Raw genomic sequence first — 22115 nt, 5'->3', positions numbered from 1 at the left:
CAATAGACGCAGTTTTAGTTTTCTATTCAGTCATGAGCTTCAGTTGGGAGTTTGTTTTCTTTTGAATTGAATTATTATGGGGCTCATACAAAATTATCCCGTGGACCTCTTCAGGAAGCTAGAAACTTGCAGGGGGGAAGCTAAAAATAAGAGCTTGAAGACCAAATTGTGGCAGCAAATGCAAATTTAAGGAAACAGTTTCAAAACAGCTTCCCTCGTGTTGTAATTTGTGAAGTTTATTCCAAAAAAATTGAAAAGGCAAAAACAGCTTCAGGTTCTTAAGGCAGAGCTAGAGAATAATCTCCCCCTTCTCCTCACCCTCCATCAACTTGGGGTGCTTCCCAAGAGAGACATAATAAAAATATTATATATTTACTGCTCTGAAAATATTTGGGGTGGTTTCCCCCCCGAATTCTAGTAGAAGTTCTACTTTTATCATGAACGCTTAGATCTCAAAACATCTCACTACAGGTCATAGGGATAGTTGACGGAAACCAAAACAATTACCTAATATGAATGTGTGTGCAGGCAAGCTTTTACTTGTGATTTTTGGGTTCTCGCCTTCGCTTTTCTTGCTGTCTTCATTATGGTTGCACTTATCTGGAAACAAGGACTGAAGGCTGAAAGGAAATGTAATTGGATCCAAACAGATTGCATCAATATGACAGACAACAAGGGGAGGAGAGAGTTCAGATCTATGGGATCAGTTCTACATTGAACAACAACTGGATTATCCTGAAACTCATGGAGAGAGGCTTTTGAGAGTCAACTTCACATTAGTTTTAGAATAGAATAGAATAGAATAGAATAGAATAGAATAGAATAGAATAGAATAGAATAGAATAGAATAGAGCTGGAAGGGACCTTGGAGGTCTTGTAGTCCATTCCCCTGCTCAAACAGGAGAATCTATACCAGGGGTGTCAAACTCAATTTCATTGAGGGCCGCATCAGCACTGCGGTTGCCCTCAGGGGGCCGGGTGGCTAGGGCCTGGGTGGGCGTGGCCTACTGGGTGGGCGTGGTTAGAGTGCGTATGGCCTACTGGGTGGGCGTGGCCAGCTGTACATCATTTGCATCAAGGGTGCCTATGGGGGCCTGGGCAGGACAGATCTGAGGGTCTCTGGCAGGAGGAGGGTCTCTGGGCCAGGGCCAAGGCAGAGGGGGCCATTCCCTCACTATTTCCAGGATGGCTTCGCGGGCCACATGAAACCACTTCACGGGCCGGATTCGGCCCCCGGGCCTTGTGTTTGACATGTCTGATCTATACCATCTTAGACAGGTGACTGTCTAGTCTCTTCTTAAAAATATCCAATGATGGAGCACCTATGATTTCTGGAGGCAAGCTGTTCCACTGGTTAATTGTCCTCACTGTCAGGAAGTTTCTCCTTAATTCCAGGTTGCTTCTCTTCTTGATCAGCTTCCAACTATTGTTTCTTGTCCTCTGGTGCTCTGGTGAACAACCTGGCCCCCTCTGCCTTGTGGCATTCCCTCAGATACTGGAATACTGCAATCATGTCTTCCCTATTTCTTCTTTTCTTTAGACTAGAATAGTACCTGTCCTGCAAATTACCGAAATTGCTGTCTTCCCAACCATTCTCCCAACCAATTTTCTAGCCCTCAGAAAAGTCGGGCATCTTGAAATGTATTTGATAGTATTTGTTGGTAACTGCTTACATTTTAAAAATTAGGTTAGGGCACTGATGGGGAGTTCCTTAATTCAACCATGGTTCAGATTATTTCCCTGTGACCCACTTATAAAAAATTTAGTTAAAAAAAACACTGCACAATGACAAACAGATGTTTTAAGTGCATATGCGGTGGGCATGATTTAGCCTTTGGGGTGATAGAACGTAGGGAGATTAGTACGGTAGTCACCCTGCCAACTCTAACAGCTCTTTCAGTCCCAACTCCTGTATTCGGAAATTTAAAATCCAAACTGTAAGGGAAAAAGTCAGGAGAATAAAAAGTGAAAGAGAAATTCTTCATTAAGGTATATGAGATAAAATGAAAGAGTTTTGTTCTGTTGTTGTTTTTCTGGGCTGGCTTCCATTGGTGTGGCATTGTTGCAACACAGAGTAGTTTGAGACAGTGGTGGGAGTATTAAGCATGGCATAGCATGGATTCCTCTGTAATTGTGGATTTTCTTTAAAGCATCCTTGTTACTGCCGAATTAGGAAATAGGATCGGATGTTCTACCTACAGATCATAATTCTGAGCTTTACAGATGTTTATTGGGATGTTCTCCCATATTTAACTGGCAGCACTCTGTCCTCTGGACAAGATAAGTTACTTGTACCAAAGCAATTTAAACTTTGAATTCTGCAATCTATAAATATCACTGGGGGGAAAAATAAAAAATATGTGCACTGGTACATATTTACACAATTCATTCTATTTCTGGTCTATCTGGATTTTGACCTTTTCAAACTTAAGGATTCAATACAAGTAGGCCTTGTCTTATAACCATTCATTTAGTGACTGTTTGAAGTTACAACTGTGCTCAAAAACTGTTTTTCACACTTATAATTGTTGCAGCATCCCAGTGATCAGGTGATCAAAGTTCAGGTGCTTGGCAACTAACTCATATTTACGACGGTTGCAGGATTCCAGGGTCATGTGATCACCTTTTGTGACCTTCTGACAAGCAAAGTCAATGGGGAAGCCAGATTCACTTAATAGCTATCTTACAAATTTAACAACTGCAGTGATTCACTTAACAAATGTGGCAAGAAAGGTCATAAAATCAGGCAAAATTCACTTAAGAACTGTCTCGCTTAGCAACAGAAATTTTGGGTTTCAGTTTTGGTTGTAAGTCGATGACTACCTGTATTTGTTACATTTTTGACAGCTGCCCTAATAAAGGGATGGTTTCATACAAAAGAGAGGAAAACAAACCTGCGTATCTCTTATCAGCCACTGAGTCAGGTATTTTAAGTTGTAGGCTACACCCCTGTTTCTCCTATGGCTATCTCTCTGAACTTCTGATTATATCTGAAATCATTTCTCTGATTTGGTGATTTATGAGTGAAAGTCCAATCCACTAAAAGAATTTATGGATGTACTTAGACAATAAGCTTTCAGGGTTTAACTTAATTGCCTCTTTATCAATTCCAAGAAACAGGTTTATCAGCTAGTCATATTATGCTGTCTTTTAGCTGGCCAAACCTGAAGTTGTACAACAGGTAAAGGCTAACAAACAATAAGCATATAAACACCAGATTCAAGGTCTAATCCATACACAGTGGAGCATCTGGAATTCACTGATGAAATAACTTGATTTGACACTATAATTTGGGGACAAAACATTCAGAAAGACATATACCAGCTATTTAGCTGAGAGATACACTGCATCTGCTTGTCTAACTATGATGAAATGGATATTGTGAAAGATCTTGGGATTAATTTGCAACATAGGTTATCATCAACTATTTTATACAATAATTGCATAACACCATTTGATTAAGCAAGTTCTACGGTCCTAAAAGGAACTTTTTCTGATTCCTGCTTGGAATTATAGTATACAGGCAGTCCTCGACTTATGATCACAATTGAGCCCAAAATTTATGTTGCTAAGTGAGACACTCTGAGTTTTGCCCCATTTTGCGACCTTTGTTGCCAGAGTTGTTAAATGATTCACTGCACTTATTAATATAGTAACATGGTTATTAAGTGAATCTGGCTCCCCCATTGACTTTGCTTGTCAGAAGATCACAAAAGTGATCACATGACTGCAGGACACTGCAACCGTCATAAATTGCCAAGTCAGATGCCAAGTGTCTGAATTTTAATCATGTGATCATGGGGATGTGGTGACAGTTGTAAGTGTGAAAAACAGTCATAAGTCATTTTTTTCAGTCTTGTAACTATGAACAATCACTAAGTGCCCTTCTTGGGATTTAGGAGACTCCTGAGTTTTCTTAATAACACGTGATCTTGATTCTATCCCTCTGTTAATGCAGCCTAGCACTATGTTGGTTTTTTTGGCAGCTGCAGCACACTGCTGGCTCATATTTAAGTGATTGTCCACTAGGACCGCCGAGATCCCTCTCACAGTTACTACTATTGAGTAAGGTAGCACCTATATGCTTGTGCATTTGTTTTTTTCTTGCCTAAATGTAGAACCTTACTTTTTTCACCATTGAATTTCACTTTGTTAGATAGTGCCCAATACTCAAGTCTCTCAAGATTCTTTCTGTATCTTAAGCCTATCTTCTGGAGTGTTGGCTATTCCTGCCAGCTTGGTGTCGTCTGCAAATTTGATGAGTTCCCTATCTATCCCCTCATCCAAATCATTGATGAAGATGTTGAAAAGCACCAGGCCCAGAACAGAGCCCTGGAGCACCCCACTACACACTTCCCTCCATGTAGATGCAGTTCCATTGAGGACCACACGCTGAGTATGGCTGGTCATCCAGCTATGAATTCATCTGGGGGTGATGCTGTCTAACCCACATTTTTACTGAAGTCCAAGTAAATTATATCCACAGCATTCCTCTGGTCCACTAATTTTGACACTAATTTTGTTTGCAGCAGTGTGTATGTTAAATTTTAGAAAACTAGAACATTATTTCAAGAAGGCAGCACACGAGTTTGCAAATCAGTTCTCCGACCTTTCACAGGCTTAGATGAGTTGGTGAACTGAGTATTTTCAATGCCTGGAACAAACTATGCTTGATACAGGAAGGTACTTTTGATTTCTTTGTGGATAAATCAAATGGGAGGAGAATAGGAAAACAAAGGAGAACACTAAATCCAATTTTATTGATTGCAAAGTATGTACAGGTAGTCCTTTCTTATGACCACAGTTGGGACTGGAATTTCAGTCACTAAACAATGCAGCCATTAACTGAATCATATATGACCAGACTCAATGTTATGACCATTTTGACCACATCCATTATATGATTCATGTGGTCTTTGAAGTGAAACACTTAAGCAAATCCAGCTTTCCGATTGACTTTGCTTGTCAGAAGAGGGCTGGGAAGTTTGCAAATCACAATAATGTGATCACACTACTGTATGCTGCAACCATCCTGTGAGCTGGATTGTGATCATGTGACTGCAGAAGTGGTGCCATAGTCATAACTTTGAGGAGAGGTTGTAAATTGCTTTTTTCAAAGGCTGTTGTAAATTCAAAATATTGTTAAAGCAATGGTTATAAGTTGAGGACTCCCTGTATTTGAAAAGCAGTTCAGGAGGATTCTTTCATCACATTTTTTTCTCTAGAAATCATTGGTACAATATAATATTTGTTCTATGAATCATTTTCTTAGTAACTAGACAGGATTACATTATCCAGATTCTGGCACAAATGCTAAATAGCTTGGCTGGTTGAAGTTCCAGATCAATCTTTATATTAAAATGCTTTGTACAAATAAAATCCCAAAGATTAATTTATATTTTGCACAACTGTCAAAGGTATAGCTTATCTTCTGAGATTTTTTTTGGGTCAGTGTTGTTCTTGGTCCCCATGCTAGATTAAAACATACCACAAGGCTATCTCCATGTTCATCAACCTTCTACTTCTGGTGCCATCTTTATGTTTTAAGCCTGCATAGAGATCATGAAAACCATCCTGAGAGTAGGTTTAATTGCCCTAGCACAGGGGTCTTCAAACTTGGCCCCTTTATGACTGTGGACTTCAACTCCCAGAATTCCTCAGCCATCATGGCTGGATGAGGAATTCTGGGAGTTGAAGTCCACAATTCATAAAAGGGCCAAGTTTGAAGACCCCTGAGGTAATCTAACTCAGCTTTTGCCTTATGTGATTCACGGTGGCTGCTTCTGTGAAATCTCAGTTTTGATTGGTTACCTATATACATTAACAAAGAGTTTTCCAAGTCTGGTTTAACATTTTTTAAAATTAAACTCAGATGCCTAGACAGGACATATTATTGATTAGTAAAGAGTTTTCAAAGTCTGATTTAACATCTCTATTAGTTAAACCCAGATGACTAGATAAACAAGCTCTTGGGATCGTGTCAGCAGAGTTAGAGTAAGGCAGAAAACCTGCAGCAGGTCTGTGCATGTTGTAAATTCCTGCCCAACCAACCTGTTTGGTTGATATTGATGTTGTTATTGTTCAGCTACCATGGCACCAAAAGACAACACCTGTCTATCTGTATTCCCATCATTTGATCTTTCTGTTGGATGACAGCACAGCCTTAGCTGGAGAGACACTACCGTATATGTTTTTAAAATGTAAATTGCTTGTTACACAGAAATACCTTTGAGGGTTTGTGTGTGTTGCTAGTACTTAGAACAGAGGTCTTCAAACCCGGCCCTTTTATGACTCATGGACTTCAACTCCCAGAATTCCTCAGCCAGTGTGCCTGGCTAAGGAATTCTGGGAGTTGAAGCCCATGAGTCATAAAAGGGCCGAGTTTGAAGACCCCTGACTTAGAACAAGGATCTTCAAACTTGACCCTTGACCCGTGCCTGGCTGAGGAATTCTGGAAGTTGAAGTCCACGTCATAAAAGGGCCAAGTTTGAAGACCCTTGACTTAGAATGTATTTCATGCTACCAACTGTATACTTGATAGAATAGTAGAATACAGGCTGTGTTGTATACTTCCTAATTAAAAAATACTCTAATAATTGTGGGTCAAATTCTGGTTTACATTAATGAAGAATATGCCAACATCTTCTACTTAGTCTTCCTGCCAGCAGGAGTGTCTATATTAGTACAGGAATTTCATGACTCTTCTGCTGTGGCTATACTACAACTACTAGTAGCTCTAGCCAACATAGTCAGTTGTGAGAGATGATGGGAATTTTCCATCCCCACCAAAGCAAATTCCTGCTAGGATTAGTTGAGTGAATGTTTTTGCTGAGATCTCTAGTTTATCTCAAGCCAAGACCCAAAAGCTTGTTAGAAACAAGCTAGTCTGCACATTTCAGTAAATGAATTTATGGAAGTAGTCTACGTGTCTTAACTATGCCTCCTAGTAGGAGGTATGATTGAGTAGTACAGGAGTCTCCAAACTTGAGAATTTTAAGACTTGTGGACTTCAACTCCCAGAATTCCCCAGCCAGCACTTGCCAAGTTTGGAGATCCCTGGAGTAGTACATAGAAAATTGTTGCTGATTCATTTAGAACAAAAATTCATATTGGCAGAGTCAGTTAAATGTAAACATTGCTGGCCTTTGTTGATAATTGCTTATCTTTCCCCACTCCATATGCATTTTAAAATTCTCCAAATATAACCTTTAGCAAATAATTGGGCCAATTTAATAGCTATCTATATGAAAACTTTTAAGGATTCAAGAAGATCCAGAGTATCTTCAGACAATTATAAAATTACTTCCTTGGTAATCCAAAGTAATCAGTCACTTAGGGAACCAATCCAAAGATATGAAATGTAACTGTGGACCTCATTTGATGTGTTTTGGCAGTCTAGTTTTTTATTTTCTTAGTCAGGTAGTTAGTCAGAATTGCCTAAGGGAACTCCCATGCCAGGCAGGAACTAAAGCACATCAATAAATATGAAACATTTATACTTCGGAAACTTCCTCTTGCAGCCATTTTTAGACAACAAATATCCATAATCTTTTCTCTACCTGAAGAAATCCCTTGGACTTCAAACATAGAGATGGTACCCATTCCAAACTGCTGGTGAGGGCAATGACATATTTGACCTGGATTCATTTGATCAAACATCTGGCTTCAAGAACCAAATATGCTAATTTGGTATATATATGAAGGATCAGTAGTTTGTAAGTATGCATGCATTCATGCATACAATCGGCTTGAAAAAAATATTTGAAAAGGGAATAGGACATAATTCCAAAGATTTGTAATAGCATTTTGGAGAAGAGATGGAACAAATAAGAAAATATATTTATAAGAAGAATTCAGACTCTCTATTGGGGAGTTCATTCTACTCCCTTTTTGAAGTTGTATGACTACACAGATCATCATGGAGGAAATCAATGTGGTCACTAAGAGCTGACACCAATTTGATGGCACATAATATCTGAACAGAGATGAAGATCTACACATATACATAATAATGTCTGAAAAAAGTCCTTGGATACAAATGTTAATTGCCCAGAGCTTCTGCATATAGTCAGAAGTACCTAGAAGTTCTTTTACACTTCTCAAATGACAGGAATCAAATGTTTAAGATCCCATTTCCCTTTCTTGTTCTGCCTTCTCAAACAGGCTTGATGGAGATACCCAACACAGTTTTTGCCTGTCAGTAATTTTCAACAGGAAGCCAGGAGAACAGCAGATATGAAAGGATATCTTATATATAGGCGTAGCAGAGTTCTAAGTGTACAGGAGGAAATGATTCCAGTTTTTGTTTTTTCAGAAATACTCTCTGGGGGCGTCTATATTGGAAAGAACAAACAGCTGTGTCACGTGAACACAATTGATTGGGAAGACATCATCCGGGATCCAAAATTCCAGGCAGTGGTCCATGACAATGGGGAGAAATGTGAGTATTGGTCACTTGTTCACATCACCTCTCACTGGCCTTTCATTTACACAGGAGACTTTAAAAGACTGTGTGCTCCGTCCAGATCAATGGCTTAGCACTACTCAAACCGGTGTTTTCCAGATATGTTAAAATGGCAGTTCCCAAAATTAGATTAATGGCTACATTGCTGGTTGGGAATTTTAAGAGTTGCAGTACCAATATTGGTAAATCCTGAATCTATGACCTTTTGGTCAGCAAGGTCTGGTTCATTAGCTTAAAAGAAAGCATAGTAGAAGAAGACAAACAGCAGGTTAAAGAGTCAGAAATTAAACAAGAGAGAGCTGCTTTATTTAAGGATATAATTTTTTTTATGTGACTTTGGGCCAGTCACTCGCTCTCAGCCCAACCCACCTCAAAGAGTTGTTGTGAGGAAATTAAGAGGGGAAAGAAATATAAGATATGTTTGCCACTTTGAGTTATTTAAAAATAATAATAAATGCAGGATATAAATTAAATAATAAATAAATAAGCAACTTAGGATGGCACTGAATGAATGGTAGTTATGTGGTCCATGGAGTTCCAGCCATTCCGGCACCTGTGTGGTCACATGAGCTGGGTGCTTGGCAACCAATTTGCACTCACAACTGGTCACACTGCCCCGTGATCATGTTTTAAAATTTTTAAATGAAGCTTTCGCAGATTTTAAAGAGTTCAACCTAAAGTTCCAGAAGTGTAAGAACAGCTGGTTGGTATAAGGCTAGCATTCACCTTGCATGGTAACCCTGCTTTTAATCCATCAAGCTCATTATCTTTGTTGGGATGTTATATGTCTTCCTCCCCACACTATACAGGTACTCCGTGCCATGAAAACTGCAATGGCCACTGTTGGGGGCCTGGTCCTGAAGACTGTCAAAAATGTAAGTGTTAAACAATATCTGGCATAATTCAGCTATTATCTTTAATTAAAAGTTGGGATTCAGCTTTTTTCCCGCCTTTTCAGGGTGTTTTTTTTAGCAGCAGGGTAGATCTATCTCAGGGGGTCTTCAAACTTGGCCCTTTTATGACTTGTGGTCTTCAACTCCCAGAATTCCTCAGCCAGGCACGCTGGCTGAGGAATTCTGGGAGCTGAAGTGCCCAAGTCATAAAAGGGCCAAGTTTGAAGACCTCTGATCTATCTTTTCAACAAGGTGAACTGTCCCATGAACAAATGGCACTGAAACCAGAAGCTTGAAGTTATGATACATTGCAGCCCCATCCCCATTGGTGCCATAAACAGGAAAATTTCCTTTCAAGGCAATTCTTTATAGGCTGTGCAAAGAATTTGAAAGCTGTGTTTCATGAACTGTCTTAGCATAAGTGTTGGACACTGCCCAGAGTCACTTTTTGTGAAATGGACGGCCATACACATTTGATTAATAAATGAATACCATATTTTTCCGTGTGTAAGACGCTATTTTTTCCTGCAAACACCCTCTTCAAAAATCAGGTGCATCTTATACACTGAAAAATAATGGTAACCTCTGCAGCCCAGGGCATGCCTGTGTGGGTTGCCATGCTGACTGGTGCAGGTGTCAAGCCCCTGTGGGCTTGCCACTAATGGGAGGGGGGGGAGATGTTCCGCCGGCTGAACTTGCGGATTTTCCAGCTCAGCTGATTGGCGCGGAGAGCGTCTTATACACAGGTGCTTCTTATAGGCAGAAAAATACGGTAAGTGGCATGTCCCTTCTTGAGGCAAGCATCTTAAAGCTTCTGTAGATAGAATTCAAAGCAGCCACATCATCATTGCAGAGGATGGGACTGCTTTAAGACTTCAGAAAGATGTTCCATTTCTGCTAAATCACTTTCAAATGCCTTGCTCAGCTCTGGTCCCTTGTGGAAATATGTATATGTATATGTATATGTATATGTATTTGTTGTTGTTAGCTGTGAAGTCGTGTCACCCATCGCGACCCTATGGACAATGTTCTTCTAGGCCTTCCTGTCCTCTACCATCTTCTGGAGTCCATTTAAGCTCACGCCTACTGCTTCAGTGACTCCATCCAGCCACCTCATTCTCTGTCGACCCCTTCTTCTCTTGCCCTCAACCTTTCCCAGCATTAGGCTCTTCTCCAGTGAGTCCTTCCTTCTCATTAGGTGGCCAAAGTATTTGAGTTTCAGCTTCAGGATCTGACCTTCTAAAGAGCAGTCAGGGTTGATCTCCTCTAGGACTGACCGGTTTGATCGCCTTGCAGTTCAAGGGACTCACAGGAGTCTTCTCCAGCACCATAGTTCAAAGGCCTCAATTCTTTGGCGCTCAGCCTTTTTTATGGTCCAACTTTCATTGCCATACATTGCAAATGTATATGTATATGTATATGCATATGCATATGCATATGTATATGTATATGTATATGTATATGTATATGTATATGTATATGAGCTTTGCCTCATCTGAATCATGGTTAAAGAAAAGAGAAAACAGACCAAACATCTGACAACTTCAATCCTCTTTTTATGGCTGAGCTACTGTGATGAAGGAAGGTTGCAAGAGTTTGCAAATAGCCCAGATCAATTCCATTTAAGGGGGTTTTTTTGGTATAAATTTTATTAGTTTTTATAAGGTTACGAATGAGGTGGGACCGGGATTGGGGTTGGGATTAGGGTTGGGGTTGGGGTTAGGGTTTTTCCCAAATAATATTCTCAATATTTAGCAAACAGCATAATGTTCATGTGTTTAACAAGAAATAATAGATAATAGTTAATTATCATAAACAATATGTTATTTAATTGCTCAATAGTCTTTTTCTTACTAATATATATTCAAAGTTACATATCACATTCCTTTCTTTCTAACTCATGTTTCTAGCAATTCCAGTTAAGTTTTAAAGTGGAATCAGATATTGTCTGAACATGCTGTTAAAAGTAGCTTTTAGGTCTGGGATTTCCCAACCAACATGGGCAGTTGCAATGCTACTTGGGGATTGTGGGAGTTGCAGTCAAGCCTTGATTGCATTAGAAAGTTGATTTTTCAACAGCAAAGTTGCCCATGTACAGATAGAAACAAAACCCATTCTGCTGTTTCAGAATGGTTTATTGCGTAGAAAACTGTATTATTTTTTCCCTTTAAATTATGTATGTTTCCCATTTGTGGAAAACTAGTGCAAGATCAACCTTTAAAAAAACATAAGCTGCAAATACAGCAAAGCTACCTTCCCATTGCCATTCATGGCAGTTCGGTGTCATTTAAACCCTGGGATTAGAGTTTGCTAGAGTTCGGTTTAAGCATCATATCATCCCAAAGGTTTGCACTTCTCATTATTATTTTAGAAAGGTTCTGTGTTAAAGGATCAATATTAAATATGTTTGTGTAGATTCTCCAAATCCTTAGATTGGAGAGAATGAGTGACCTTTAGTGAGCTACCAAGATACTGACCAGCATTTTTTTTTCTATCTCTACCTTAGTGACGAAAACCATCTGTGCTCCTCAGTGCAATGGACGCTGCTTTGGCCCCAACCCCAATGAATGCTGTCATGATGAGTGTGCAGGAGGTTGCACTGGGCCGCTCAAGACAAAGTGCTTTGTACGTAACCGGGACCAGTTTCCGGGTTGACCTTCACAATTGCCATTACCTCATCTAACAACTCTTGCCAATTTTTCTGCATTTGGCCTGGTTTCCTCATTTCTACCCTTTTGCTAATACTTCCAAAACGTCATACTGTCTCAATCCTACCACTTCCTTTTGACTTCTGGAGCTTCATTGCCAGGGTCTGCCAGCCAACCCCATCCTCCTCCTTGCTAAATCTTCGCATTTGCATCTTTGCAGTTTGGCCATCGCTAGTTCTTGAGCGCTATGGCCTTTTGTTTTCATCCCAAAGCCAGTGTATCCTGCCTTTCTGCTCTTCCTTCCCACATTTTCTCTCCCTGGCTTCCCTTGACCTACAATCTTTTGTGAGGTTCCAGGGAGAATTTGAAGCACTTGTTACGCAATATCCACCCCCAGATCTTGTCTCCTTTTAATTTGTTCAGGTTCTGTTGTGTGCTATCAGGAAGGGTGGGGGAGACTCTGTCTTTCATTAGGAGGAAGGTTTCTCAGCCTGGGATGATGGGGACAAAGTCTAATTCATCATCTGATGACTTTCTTTCCTCCATCCCAGGCTTGCCGTCACTTCAATGACAGTGGAGCCTGTGAAACCCTCTGTCCTCAGCCAATGATCTACAACAGACTCACTTTTCAGCTGGAAACCAATCCTGATGCTAAATACCAATATGGTGGTGTATGTGTTAAAAATTGTCCACGTAAGTCCTAGGTCATGAATACAGTGATGTACTCACACAAAACAGAAATACGTAGGTGAATTCCTTCGGGCTTTTCCTTTTTATGTTTCCTTTCCCAAGATGTAACTGTGAGAGGGACCTTGGAGTCCTAGTGGATGATCACTTAAACGGGAGTTAGTGGTGTGCGGCAGCAGCCAAAGAAGCTAATACAATCCTTGGTTGTATAAACAGAGGCATAGAATCAAAATCACGTGAAGTATTAGTACCGCTTTATAGTGCCTTAGTAAGGCCACATCTGGAATACTGTATCCAGCTTTGGTAACCGCATTACAAAAAAGATGTTGAGACTTTGGAAAAAGTGCAAAGAAGAAAACTAAGATGATTAAAGGCCTGGAGACTAAATCATATGAAAAGCAGTTGCAGGATTTGAGAATGGCAAGTCTGGAGAAAAGAAGGACTAGGGGGGCACATGATAGCAGTATTCCAGTATTTGAGAGGCTGCCACAAGGAGGAGGGGATCAATTTATTTTCCAAAGCACCAGAAGGCAAGACAAGAAACAATGGATGGAAACTTACCAAGGAAAGAAGCAGTTAAGGCAGGGGTGTCAAACTCAATTTCATTGAGGGCCGCATCAGCATTGCGGTTGCCCTCAGGGGGCCGGGTGGGTGTGGCCAGGGTGGGCGTGGCCTACTGGGTGGGCGTGGCTAGAGTGCGTATGGCCTACTGGGTGGGCATGGCCAGCTCTACATCGTTGGCATCAAGGGTGCCTATGGGGGCCTGGGCAGGAGTGGCACAGATCTGAGGGTCTCTGGCAGAAGGAGGGTCTCTGGGCCAGGGCCAAGGCAGTGGGGGCCGTTCCCTCACTCTTTCCAGGATGGCTTCGTGGGCCACGTGAAACCACTTCGTGGGCCGGATCTGGCCTCCGGGCCTTGTGTTTGACATGTCTGAGTTAAGGAGAAACTTCCTAACGGTGAGGACAATTAGCCGGTGAACAGTTTGCCTTCAGATGTTGTGGGTGCTTCATCACTCAAGGTTTATAAGAAGAGACTGGACATCCACTTGTCTGAAATGGCATAGGGACTCTTGCTTCAGCTGGACTAGAAGACCTCCACGGTCCCTTCCAGCTGTATCTGATTCATTGATTGATTAATTGATTAATTGATTTTCTATCTCCTAGCCTTTCTTTGATTCATAATATCTTATTTTCCAACTACAAAATTCTTACAACTTTATTTTTCCCACCCTTTATTTTACCTCCTCACAGATAATTTTGTGGTGGATCGGACCTCCTGTGTCAGAACCTGTCCTAATGACAAAATGGAAGTTGAAAAAAATGGCCAGAAGATCTGTCAGCTTTGTGAGGGACTCTGCCCAAAAGGTATGAATTGGAAGCACTTCTGACTCTCAGACTTTATATGGGATTAGGGGTTACAGGCTTGAAAGTCTCATGCAAGTGGTTTATTAATCTTAGTAATGCTAATGCACATTTTTTAAAAATTTAACCATTAATAATTCAATTCCCTTTGAAAGATTTTTCCAAAACTAACACCAAATCTTCTGCAAAAATTCTTAAACTTTTAAGTCCTTTTAAAAATCTTTATGCCCACAATCCTCAAATGAAACTTAAATTTGTCAGTAACTAAAACATCAAAGGCACATTTATTTATTTTTAAATCATCCCAGCATCTATTACTCTGAAATTGAGCAGGTCTCTTCCTGCTTCTTATTGGTCTAGGTCACAGGTCGGCAACCCGCGGCTCCGGAGCCGCATGCGGCTCTTTGAGCCGTCTCTTGCGGCTCCCAGCCGCCCGGTGCGCGTGCACCTCTTCCAACGGGCAGTGGTGCGCGCGCACCTCTCCAAATGGAGAGTGGCACCGCCCGTTTGGAGAGGTGCACGCGCACCTCCCCGAATGGGCGGAGGTGCGCGCGCACCTCCCCAAACCTTTGGAGAGGTGCGCGCGTACCTCCGCGCGAATGGGCAGCGGTGCCGCTCTTTCAGGAAGCCCGCCGCGGCCCGTCTGTGAAGCTGCCGAAAGCGGCAGCTTAGCAGACGGGCCGCGGCAGCTTCCCCAAAGAGCGGCGCCCCTGCCCATTCCGAGAGGTGCGCGCGCACCTCTCCGAACGACCGGAGGTGCGCGCGTACCTCCGCGCGAATGGGCAGCGGTGCCGGTCTTTCAGGAAGCCCGCCGCGGCCCGTCTGTGAAGCTGCCGAAAGCGGCAGCTTACCAGAGAGGCCGCGGCAGCTTCCGCAAAGAGCGGCGCCCCTGCCCATTCCGGGAGGTGCGCGCGCACCTCTCCGAACGACCGGAGGTGCGCGCGCACCTCCCCAAACCTTTGGGGAGGTGCGCGCGTACCTCCGCGCGAACGGGCAGCGGTGCCGCTCTTTCAGGAAGCTGCCGCTTTCGGCAGCTTCCGCAAAGAGCGGCGCCGCTGCCCCTTCGCACGGAGGTACGCGCGCACCTCCCCAAAGGTTTGGGGAGGTGCGCGCGCAACTCCGGTCGTTCGGAGAGGTGCGCGCGCACCTCTCGGAATGGGCAGGGGCGCCGCTCTTTGCGGAAGCTGCCGCAGCCCATTTGCTAAGCTGCCGCTTTCGGCAGCTTCACAGACGGGCCGCGGCGGGCTTCCTGAAAGAGCGGCACCGCTGCCCATTCGCGCGGAGGTACGCGCGCACCTCCGGTCGTTCGGAGAGGTGCGCGCGCACCTCTCGGAATGGGCAGGGGCGCCGCTCTTTGAGGAAGCTGCCACGGCCCGTCTGCAAAGCTGCCGAAAGCGGCAGCTTTGCAGACGGGCCGTCGCCATCGGGCAACCGGGAACCGGTTCCATCTCATTTTTAAAAAAATGGCAGCCGCGTGCGTCTGCGCATGCGCAAAAAACCTTTTTGCGCATGCGCGTGCATGGACACACGCCCGCGGCTCCCTCTTTTTTTAATTTGTGATGGAACCGGTTCCCAGTGGCTCTTTTTCTTTTTTAGGTTGCCGACCCCTGGTCTAGGTGAAACCAGTGTCTAAATTACTAATTGACCTCAGATGTAATCTTCCCGTTGGTGTAACTTTAATTTTTGATTCTCCCAACTCAAATTATTTCCTGGATGAAGAAGTAAAAAGAAAAACCACAATCACATTGAATCCCAGAGTGAAGTTTGAAAAACTGAATTTGTATATATATGTTTTATAGATTTTGCATCATCTATTCTGTTTGGGGTGGAGCTGTTAAAAATTATTTCAATATATTATCAACTTTTGCATGTCAGCCTAAGCATCTACCAATGAATGAAAATATGAATTATATTATCTCTGGGAGAACGCTGTTCTTTATTCTCTTCTACTAAATTAAGGGAAAGGCTGGTGGGGAGGAGGGCAATGAAAGTCATCTACAGTGGCTAACCTAACCACTGATTTTACCAGGGTCACTGTCTATCATCTATCAGCTACCCCATTCAGTTATACCAGATGTCCTTGGTGTACATGGACAAATTGTCATGTCTGACCCACCGTGACGCCATAGACAACGTTCCTCCAGGCCTTCCTGTCCTCTACCATCTTCTGGAGTCCATTTAAGCTCAAGCCTACTGCTTCAGTGACTCCATCCAGCCACCTCATTCTCTGTCATCCCTTTCTTCTCTTGCCCTCAACCTTTCCCAGCATTAGACTCTTCTCTAGTGAGTCCTTCCTTCTCATTAGGTGGCCAAAGTATTTGAGTTTCAACTTCAGGATCTGGCCTTCTAAAGAGCAGTCAGGATTGATCTCCTGTAGGACTGACCGGTTTGATCGCCTTGCAGTCCAAGGGACTCGCAGGAGTCTTCTCCAGCACCATAGTTCAAAGGTCTCAATTCTTGACAAATTAGGTAAAGGTAAAGGTTCCCCCGCACATGCGTGCTAGTCGTTTCCAACTCTAGGGGCCAGTGCTCATCTCCGTTTCAAAGCCGAAGAGCCAGCGCTTGTCCGAGGACATCTCCATGGTCATGTGACTAGACGCCAAAGGTGCACGGAACGCTGTTACCTTCCCACCGTAGTGGTCTCTATTTTTCTACTTGCATTTTTACGTGCTTTCGAACTGCTAGGTTGGCAGAAGCTGGGATGAGTAACAGGCGCTCGCTCTGCTACGCGACACTCGGGATTTGACCTGCCAAACTGCCGACCTTCTGATCGACAAGCTCAGCGTCCTAACCCACTGAGCCACCGCATATTATTTTAGAAAAACTTAAGTGGTTTTACTGGGAATGTATTAGACTGCTGCTTCTGATATTTTTAAAGAAACCAGTGCAAAAACAGACACTCTGGGACTTTATACCTTTGTCCTTGGAAATATGCATGCTGATGATCACAAAGGGTAAAATCGTATGACCCTAACCTTGGGGCAGAACCCAGTCCCCTTAAACCTTCCCTTTTCCATTAAATTCCTGGGAATATATGGAGGCTAAATTGGAGTCATTTACCGACTTGTCTATTGAGCTCATACTTTCTCTTCTCTACAGCTTGTGAAGGGACTGGTATTGGAAGTAAATATCAGACAGTGGATTCCAGCAACATTGACCGATTTATAAACTGCACCAAAATCTTGGGCAATTTGGATTTTCTTATCACTGGTCTAGAAGGGTAAGTACGTGTCTCTCTGTGTTAGTTCAAATTATATCCTGTCTTTCTGCCACTTAAATATGCAAAGATGGTGTTTCATTCTAAAACATAGCTATATTTATTCAATGGGTCAATCTTAGCTTGGGTGGTTCTGTCATTTCTCCAGAAAATTGGAATGGAAATAGATTTAGCACCTCTTTTATCCTTCCTTCTTTGCCTTCCGGTTGCCACCATTTTTATTGGAATTTGGTAATTTCCTGGTAACAAGCATGTGGCTATCCTTGAATTTATAGAATACGGAGTAACAGAATTGGAAGAGATATTGGAGGTCTTCTAGTCCAACCTCCTGCTCAAGCAGGAAAACCCTATAGTGGCCTATACCATTTGAGAAAAATGGCTGTCCAATCTCTTCTTAAAAGCCTCCAATGATGGAGCACTCACAGCTTCTGGAGGCAGGTTGTTCCACTGATTAATTGTTCTCACTGTCAGGAAATTTCTCCTCAGTTGTAAGTTGGATCTCTCCTTGGTTAGTTTCCATCCAGTACTTGTCCTGCCCTCAAGTGCTTTGGAGAATAGGTTGTCCCTCAGCCCACTAATCCTCTTTGTTGCTTCTTTGCACTCTTGTGGATACTAACTTATAGATACTGACCTAGGCTAACTAATATATACCATGTTTCCCTGAAATTAAGACCCAGTCTTATATATATTTTTGCCTCCAAAAAAGGCACTAGGTATTAATTTCACAGAATGTCTTACCTTAGGACCCCCACAGCCAGGCCTCCCACACCCCGACACCTGTCGCGCCTTTGCTTGACTTCTTCTGAGGCTGCTTGCAGCTACTCATGGCAGGAGGCTGCATGGTGCTTTGTGCAGTTTCTGCTGCTCGCGGCAAGAAGCTGCACGGCGCTTTGGGCCATTTCTGCTGCTCGCGATAGGACACCGTGTGGCTCTTTAGGCCATTTATGCTGGCATGGTGCTTTGGAGCAGCAGAAATGGCCAGAAGAACCACGCAGCATTCGGCCGCGAGCAGCAGAAACAGAGCAAAGCACCATGCGGCTTCTTGCCACAAGCAGCAGAAATGCACCATGTGATGTCCTGCTGGGAGGAGCAGAAATGGTGCAAAGCACCATGCGGCATCTTGCGAGCAGCAGCAATGGCCCGAAGTGCTGTGCAACCTCCTGTCACGAACGGCAGCACTGGCATGAGGAGCCATGCAGCTTGACAAATGTCGGGGCCTGGGAGGGCTGGATGCAGCGGTGCTACTGGTAAGGTAAGCGGGTGAAGGGCACGTGGGTCAGCTTAACCCCCCTCCTCCTCCCGTCCTAGCTTGATTTTTAGGCGTGCCCATCACCTCAAAACTAGGGATTGTTGTGATTCAGGGTCAGCCTGTGGGTTCGGCAGTTGGGTCGGACGACTCAGAGGAGGAGGGGGGTGTTGAAGAGCTTGCTGATGAGAGCCCTCAGCCAGGCCCCTCCCACCTGGTCACGACGGAGACCCAGCTGTGTGAGCCTGACAGCGTGGATGAAGATGACCCACAGCTGGCCCTGTTCAAGGACGCCCGACGCAGGAGGCAGTCAATCAGGAGTAAACAGAGGAAGGCAATGGGGCACCTCGGAAGGAGGCAGAGAGAAGCCATGCCCTGAACTGTATAAAAGGGGCATGCGTGGGAGGGCTGGTTTGCTGAAGGCAACCGCTTGAATAGTTCCTGTTTCATAGCTCCTGTTTCATAGTTGGTGTCTTGTTTTGCTCTGTTTTATGTTAATAAATTTGGCAGGCTTAATTCCAGCCTCTTGCCATTTGTAAAGGGGTTGTCCCTGCCTTTTCTGCAGGGCCGGTAGCAGGCTGGTACAGAACAGGCTTATTTTTGGAGTAGGGCTTATATTAGGCCCCAAATCAAGCTAGGGTTTACTTTTTGGCTGGGTCTTACTTTCAGGGAAACGCGGTACTAACTTATGAATGTTATAAACATAATCATGTACTTGGAATTATGGCAATAAATCAAGTTGGAATAAGATACCCTGTAATATGTATTCCTATGATGAAATTCTTCAAGAAAACAGCTATCAGATTCCTTCTCAAGGTGTCCCACTGGTTCTGATCAGCTCCATTCTTCCCACAGAGACCCTTGGCACAACATAAATGCCTTGGATCCAGAAAAACTCAATGTCTTCAGGACAGTGCGAGAGATCACTGGTGAGTTGGGTGCAGAGAACGTTAGAGAAATATGGAATATGCAGCATGTTGGGTGTAGTGCAGGTGTTAAGGAGAGTGCTCTTTGATATTTCACCCGCTTTCTGGTGTCGTCTTCCTGGCATGAAGCAAGCTTGAAGAAAAACTAGAAAGTAAGAGAAAGTTATTTGGGAAAGTGTTTGGAACTCTGAAGAAGATTATACTTTGGGGTTTGGGAGACGAAAAGCCCAAATGTCCTAGTAGTTGCTTTTGTGAGTTTTGAGCACTATGTTGGCAGAAAAATGGAATACAAGTAAAGTAAAATTCAAATTAAATAAAATGAGATTTTGGAACAGACTATGCATGATGTCATAAAACAGACTCAGACCCATGCAGGCCACAGCGTACCACATGAAAAGTACAGGTTTGCTGTTTGAAAGGAAAACTTGCATAATAAAGACTATTTGGGGAGGTGGTGACCTATTAGTCATGCTACCTAGTCCTTATGGGAGCTTTCTGGAGAATACCAGAACGTTAGGCAAGGGCCCTTCTGGGACTTAGAAAAATAATACAATTTACCATGCAGGGAATTGAATTTTGGAGGTGGCATAATGGTTGGCCCCAAAAGTTTGATTCTTAATATCACTAATCAACATATGCGATGTAATCATTTCATCTTACTTTGGGGGATTTTCTGGACAAAGGAACAGAATGAAAGAAGCATTGATAGGATTGGAAATAGCAAAGGACAGTGTTGCCCCCTTGCAAAATTCTGTTAGTGGGCAGGTCAGTTGCATAGTAAAAAGTCTTATTTGCAGGCACCTGGAGAGGGGGGATGCCTGGCAATGATGGGACAAGGTATAAGGGATTCAAAAGTGAACTACTTGTTGTTGCTGTAGGTTACTTGAATATCCAGTCATGGCCCAAGCACATGCAGAATTTCAGCATCTTCTCCAACTTGGTCACCATTGGTGGGCGCAGCCTGTATAAGTAAGCATTTTTTCCGTTGATTGGCATGTTTTACCTTTGCATTTGAGTTGTAAGAAACTTTAAAGATAGTGATCCCTCCAATTTGCCTTTTCTGCTGAAGAGAGGTTGGGAAGTTTGAAAAGCCCCTACAATAAAGGCTTTGCCATAGTGCGTTCCAGTAAAGCAGGGGTGGAGAACCATGGCCCTTTTATGACTTGTGGACTTCAACTCCCAGAACTGGAGATTTCCTGAGAATGCTGGCTCAGGAATTCTGGGAGTTGAAGTCCACAAGTCATAAAAGGGCCATGGTTCCCCACCCTTCAGTAAAGGGTTTGCAATCTAGCACCTTCATGCATATGGAGACTCTACTGTAGGTGATCCAAGATGGGTCTGAAGACACGTATTTGGATTCTGCTCTGCCAGTTTTCCACATTCATTGTGCCTCCAGTACTTGTGAACTTAACAGAGTTGCTTCCATTCCTCTTCTGAGACGGAGTCTGCTGTGTGTTTTTTTAGCCGTGGATTTTCTTTGCTGATCATGAAGAACATGAACATCACCTCCTTAGACTTTCGCTCTCTTCAGGAGATCAGTGCTGGCCAGGTCTATATCACTGAGAATCGACAACTTTGCTATTATCACACCATCAATTGGACACGTCTCTCTCGTCGACGGGCAGATCTTAACATCAGGAGTAACAAATCTCCCAGGAAATGCAGTAAGCGAGAATAATAGAAAAGGGAGCAAGGCTGTGGAGGGATCCCATTAATGAACAGAATCAAACAGCAGCAATTGTTTCTTCTAGCAGTAATACGGCTAGGATGCGGCTAACTGCTGGACTGGGAATTATTTTTCAGATGTGAGCAAACATACACATGTGCATTACATAAAGCTACTCAGCCCAACCTGCTGCCTTCCAGATATGTTAATTTATAATTCCCAGAATTTGGAAACAGCAGGAAACACATCTATCCCTTAGGAATGAACCGGTCACTTTTCCTCTCCGGGACTAACCTTACAAGGACATCCCAGAGTGCTCTCCTCTTCACCTTCCTAGAAAGGGAGCACTCTCATAAGAAGGAGTGTTTCATTTACTCACACACACACACAGCCTGTTGTGGAATGTGGATCTTGTAAGCCCCCTTTGCTTTCTACTGGGGTTTTCCAGATAGGTGTGGCTAGAAAAGACAAGACACAGAACTCTAGTCAACAATGAGGAAATAATTGGGGACACACATACAAATCCCTTTCAACCACTGAGGCATATCAGCTTCTTTGGAATATACAGAGATCCAGTTGATTTAAAGTAGCAAAGCTTTCCTGGTTACAATGCACATTCTCTCTCTCTCTCTCTCTCTCTCTCTCTCTCTCTCTCTCTCTCTCTCTCTCTCTCTCTCTCTCTCTCTCTCTCTCTCTGACACACACACACACACACACACACACACAAAAACACACAGAGGGAGAGAAACAGACAGACACATACACACACACACACACTCATTCACTCACTCATCCACACTTACCAGCCAGGCACTAGCTAGAGCAGGGGTCGGCAACCTGAAAAAGCAAAAGAGCCACTGGGAACCGGTTCCACCACACATAAAAAAAAAGTGGGAGCCGCGCTCGTGCATCCACGCACGCGCATGCGCAAAATGTTTTGTTTTTGCGCATGCGTGTGCGTGAATGCACACGCACGATTCCACTTTTTTTTATGTGGACGCACCTGC

The 22115-nt window shown here is 43.3% G+C and overlaps 1 protein-coding gene across 2 annotated transcripts in view; it reads left to right on the top strand.

Moving 5' to 3' along the window:
- The window catches only part of ERBB3 (erb-b2 receptor tyrosine kinase 3), a 111279-nt gene that overhangs the window by 61930 nt on the left and 27234 nt on the right, over positions 1–22115 (top strand). For both annotated transcript variants that reach the window (XM_083355432.1, XM_083355433.1), the window contains exons 4-12: positions 8315–8440; positions 9274–9339; positions 11864–11982; positions 12557–12698; positions 13943–14056; positions 17153–17273; positions 19372–19445; positions 20321–20411; positions 20907–21106. In XM_083355432.1, coding sequence (XP_083211558.1) covers positions 8315–8440; positions 9274–9339; positions 11864–11982; positions 12557–12698; positions 13943–14056; positions 17153–17273; positions 19372–19445; positions 20321–20411; positions 20907–21106 — 1053 coding nt within the window. The remainder of the gene's footprint in view (positions 1–8314; positions 8441–9273; positions 9340–11863; positions 11983–12556; positions 12699–13942; positions 14057–17152; positions 17274–19371; positions 19446–20320; positions 20412–20906; positions 21107–22115) is intronic.

This window comes from Vipera ursinii, assembly GCF_947247035.1.
Source record: "Vipera ursinii genome assembly, chromosome: 2".
Taxonomy (NCBI): Eukaryota; Metazoa; Chordata; class Lepidosauria; order Squamata; family Viperidae; genus Vipera; species Vipera ursinii.
The sequence above is the reverse complement of the archived record's forward strand: the minus strand, read 5'-3'. Positions and strand labels throughout refer to the sequence as shown.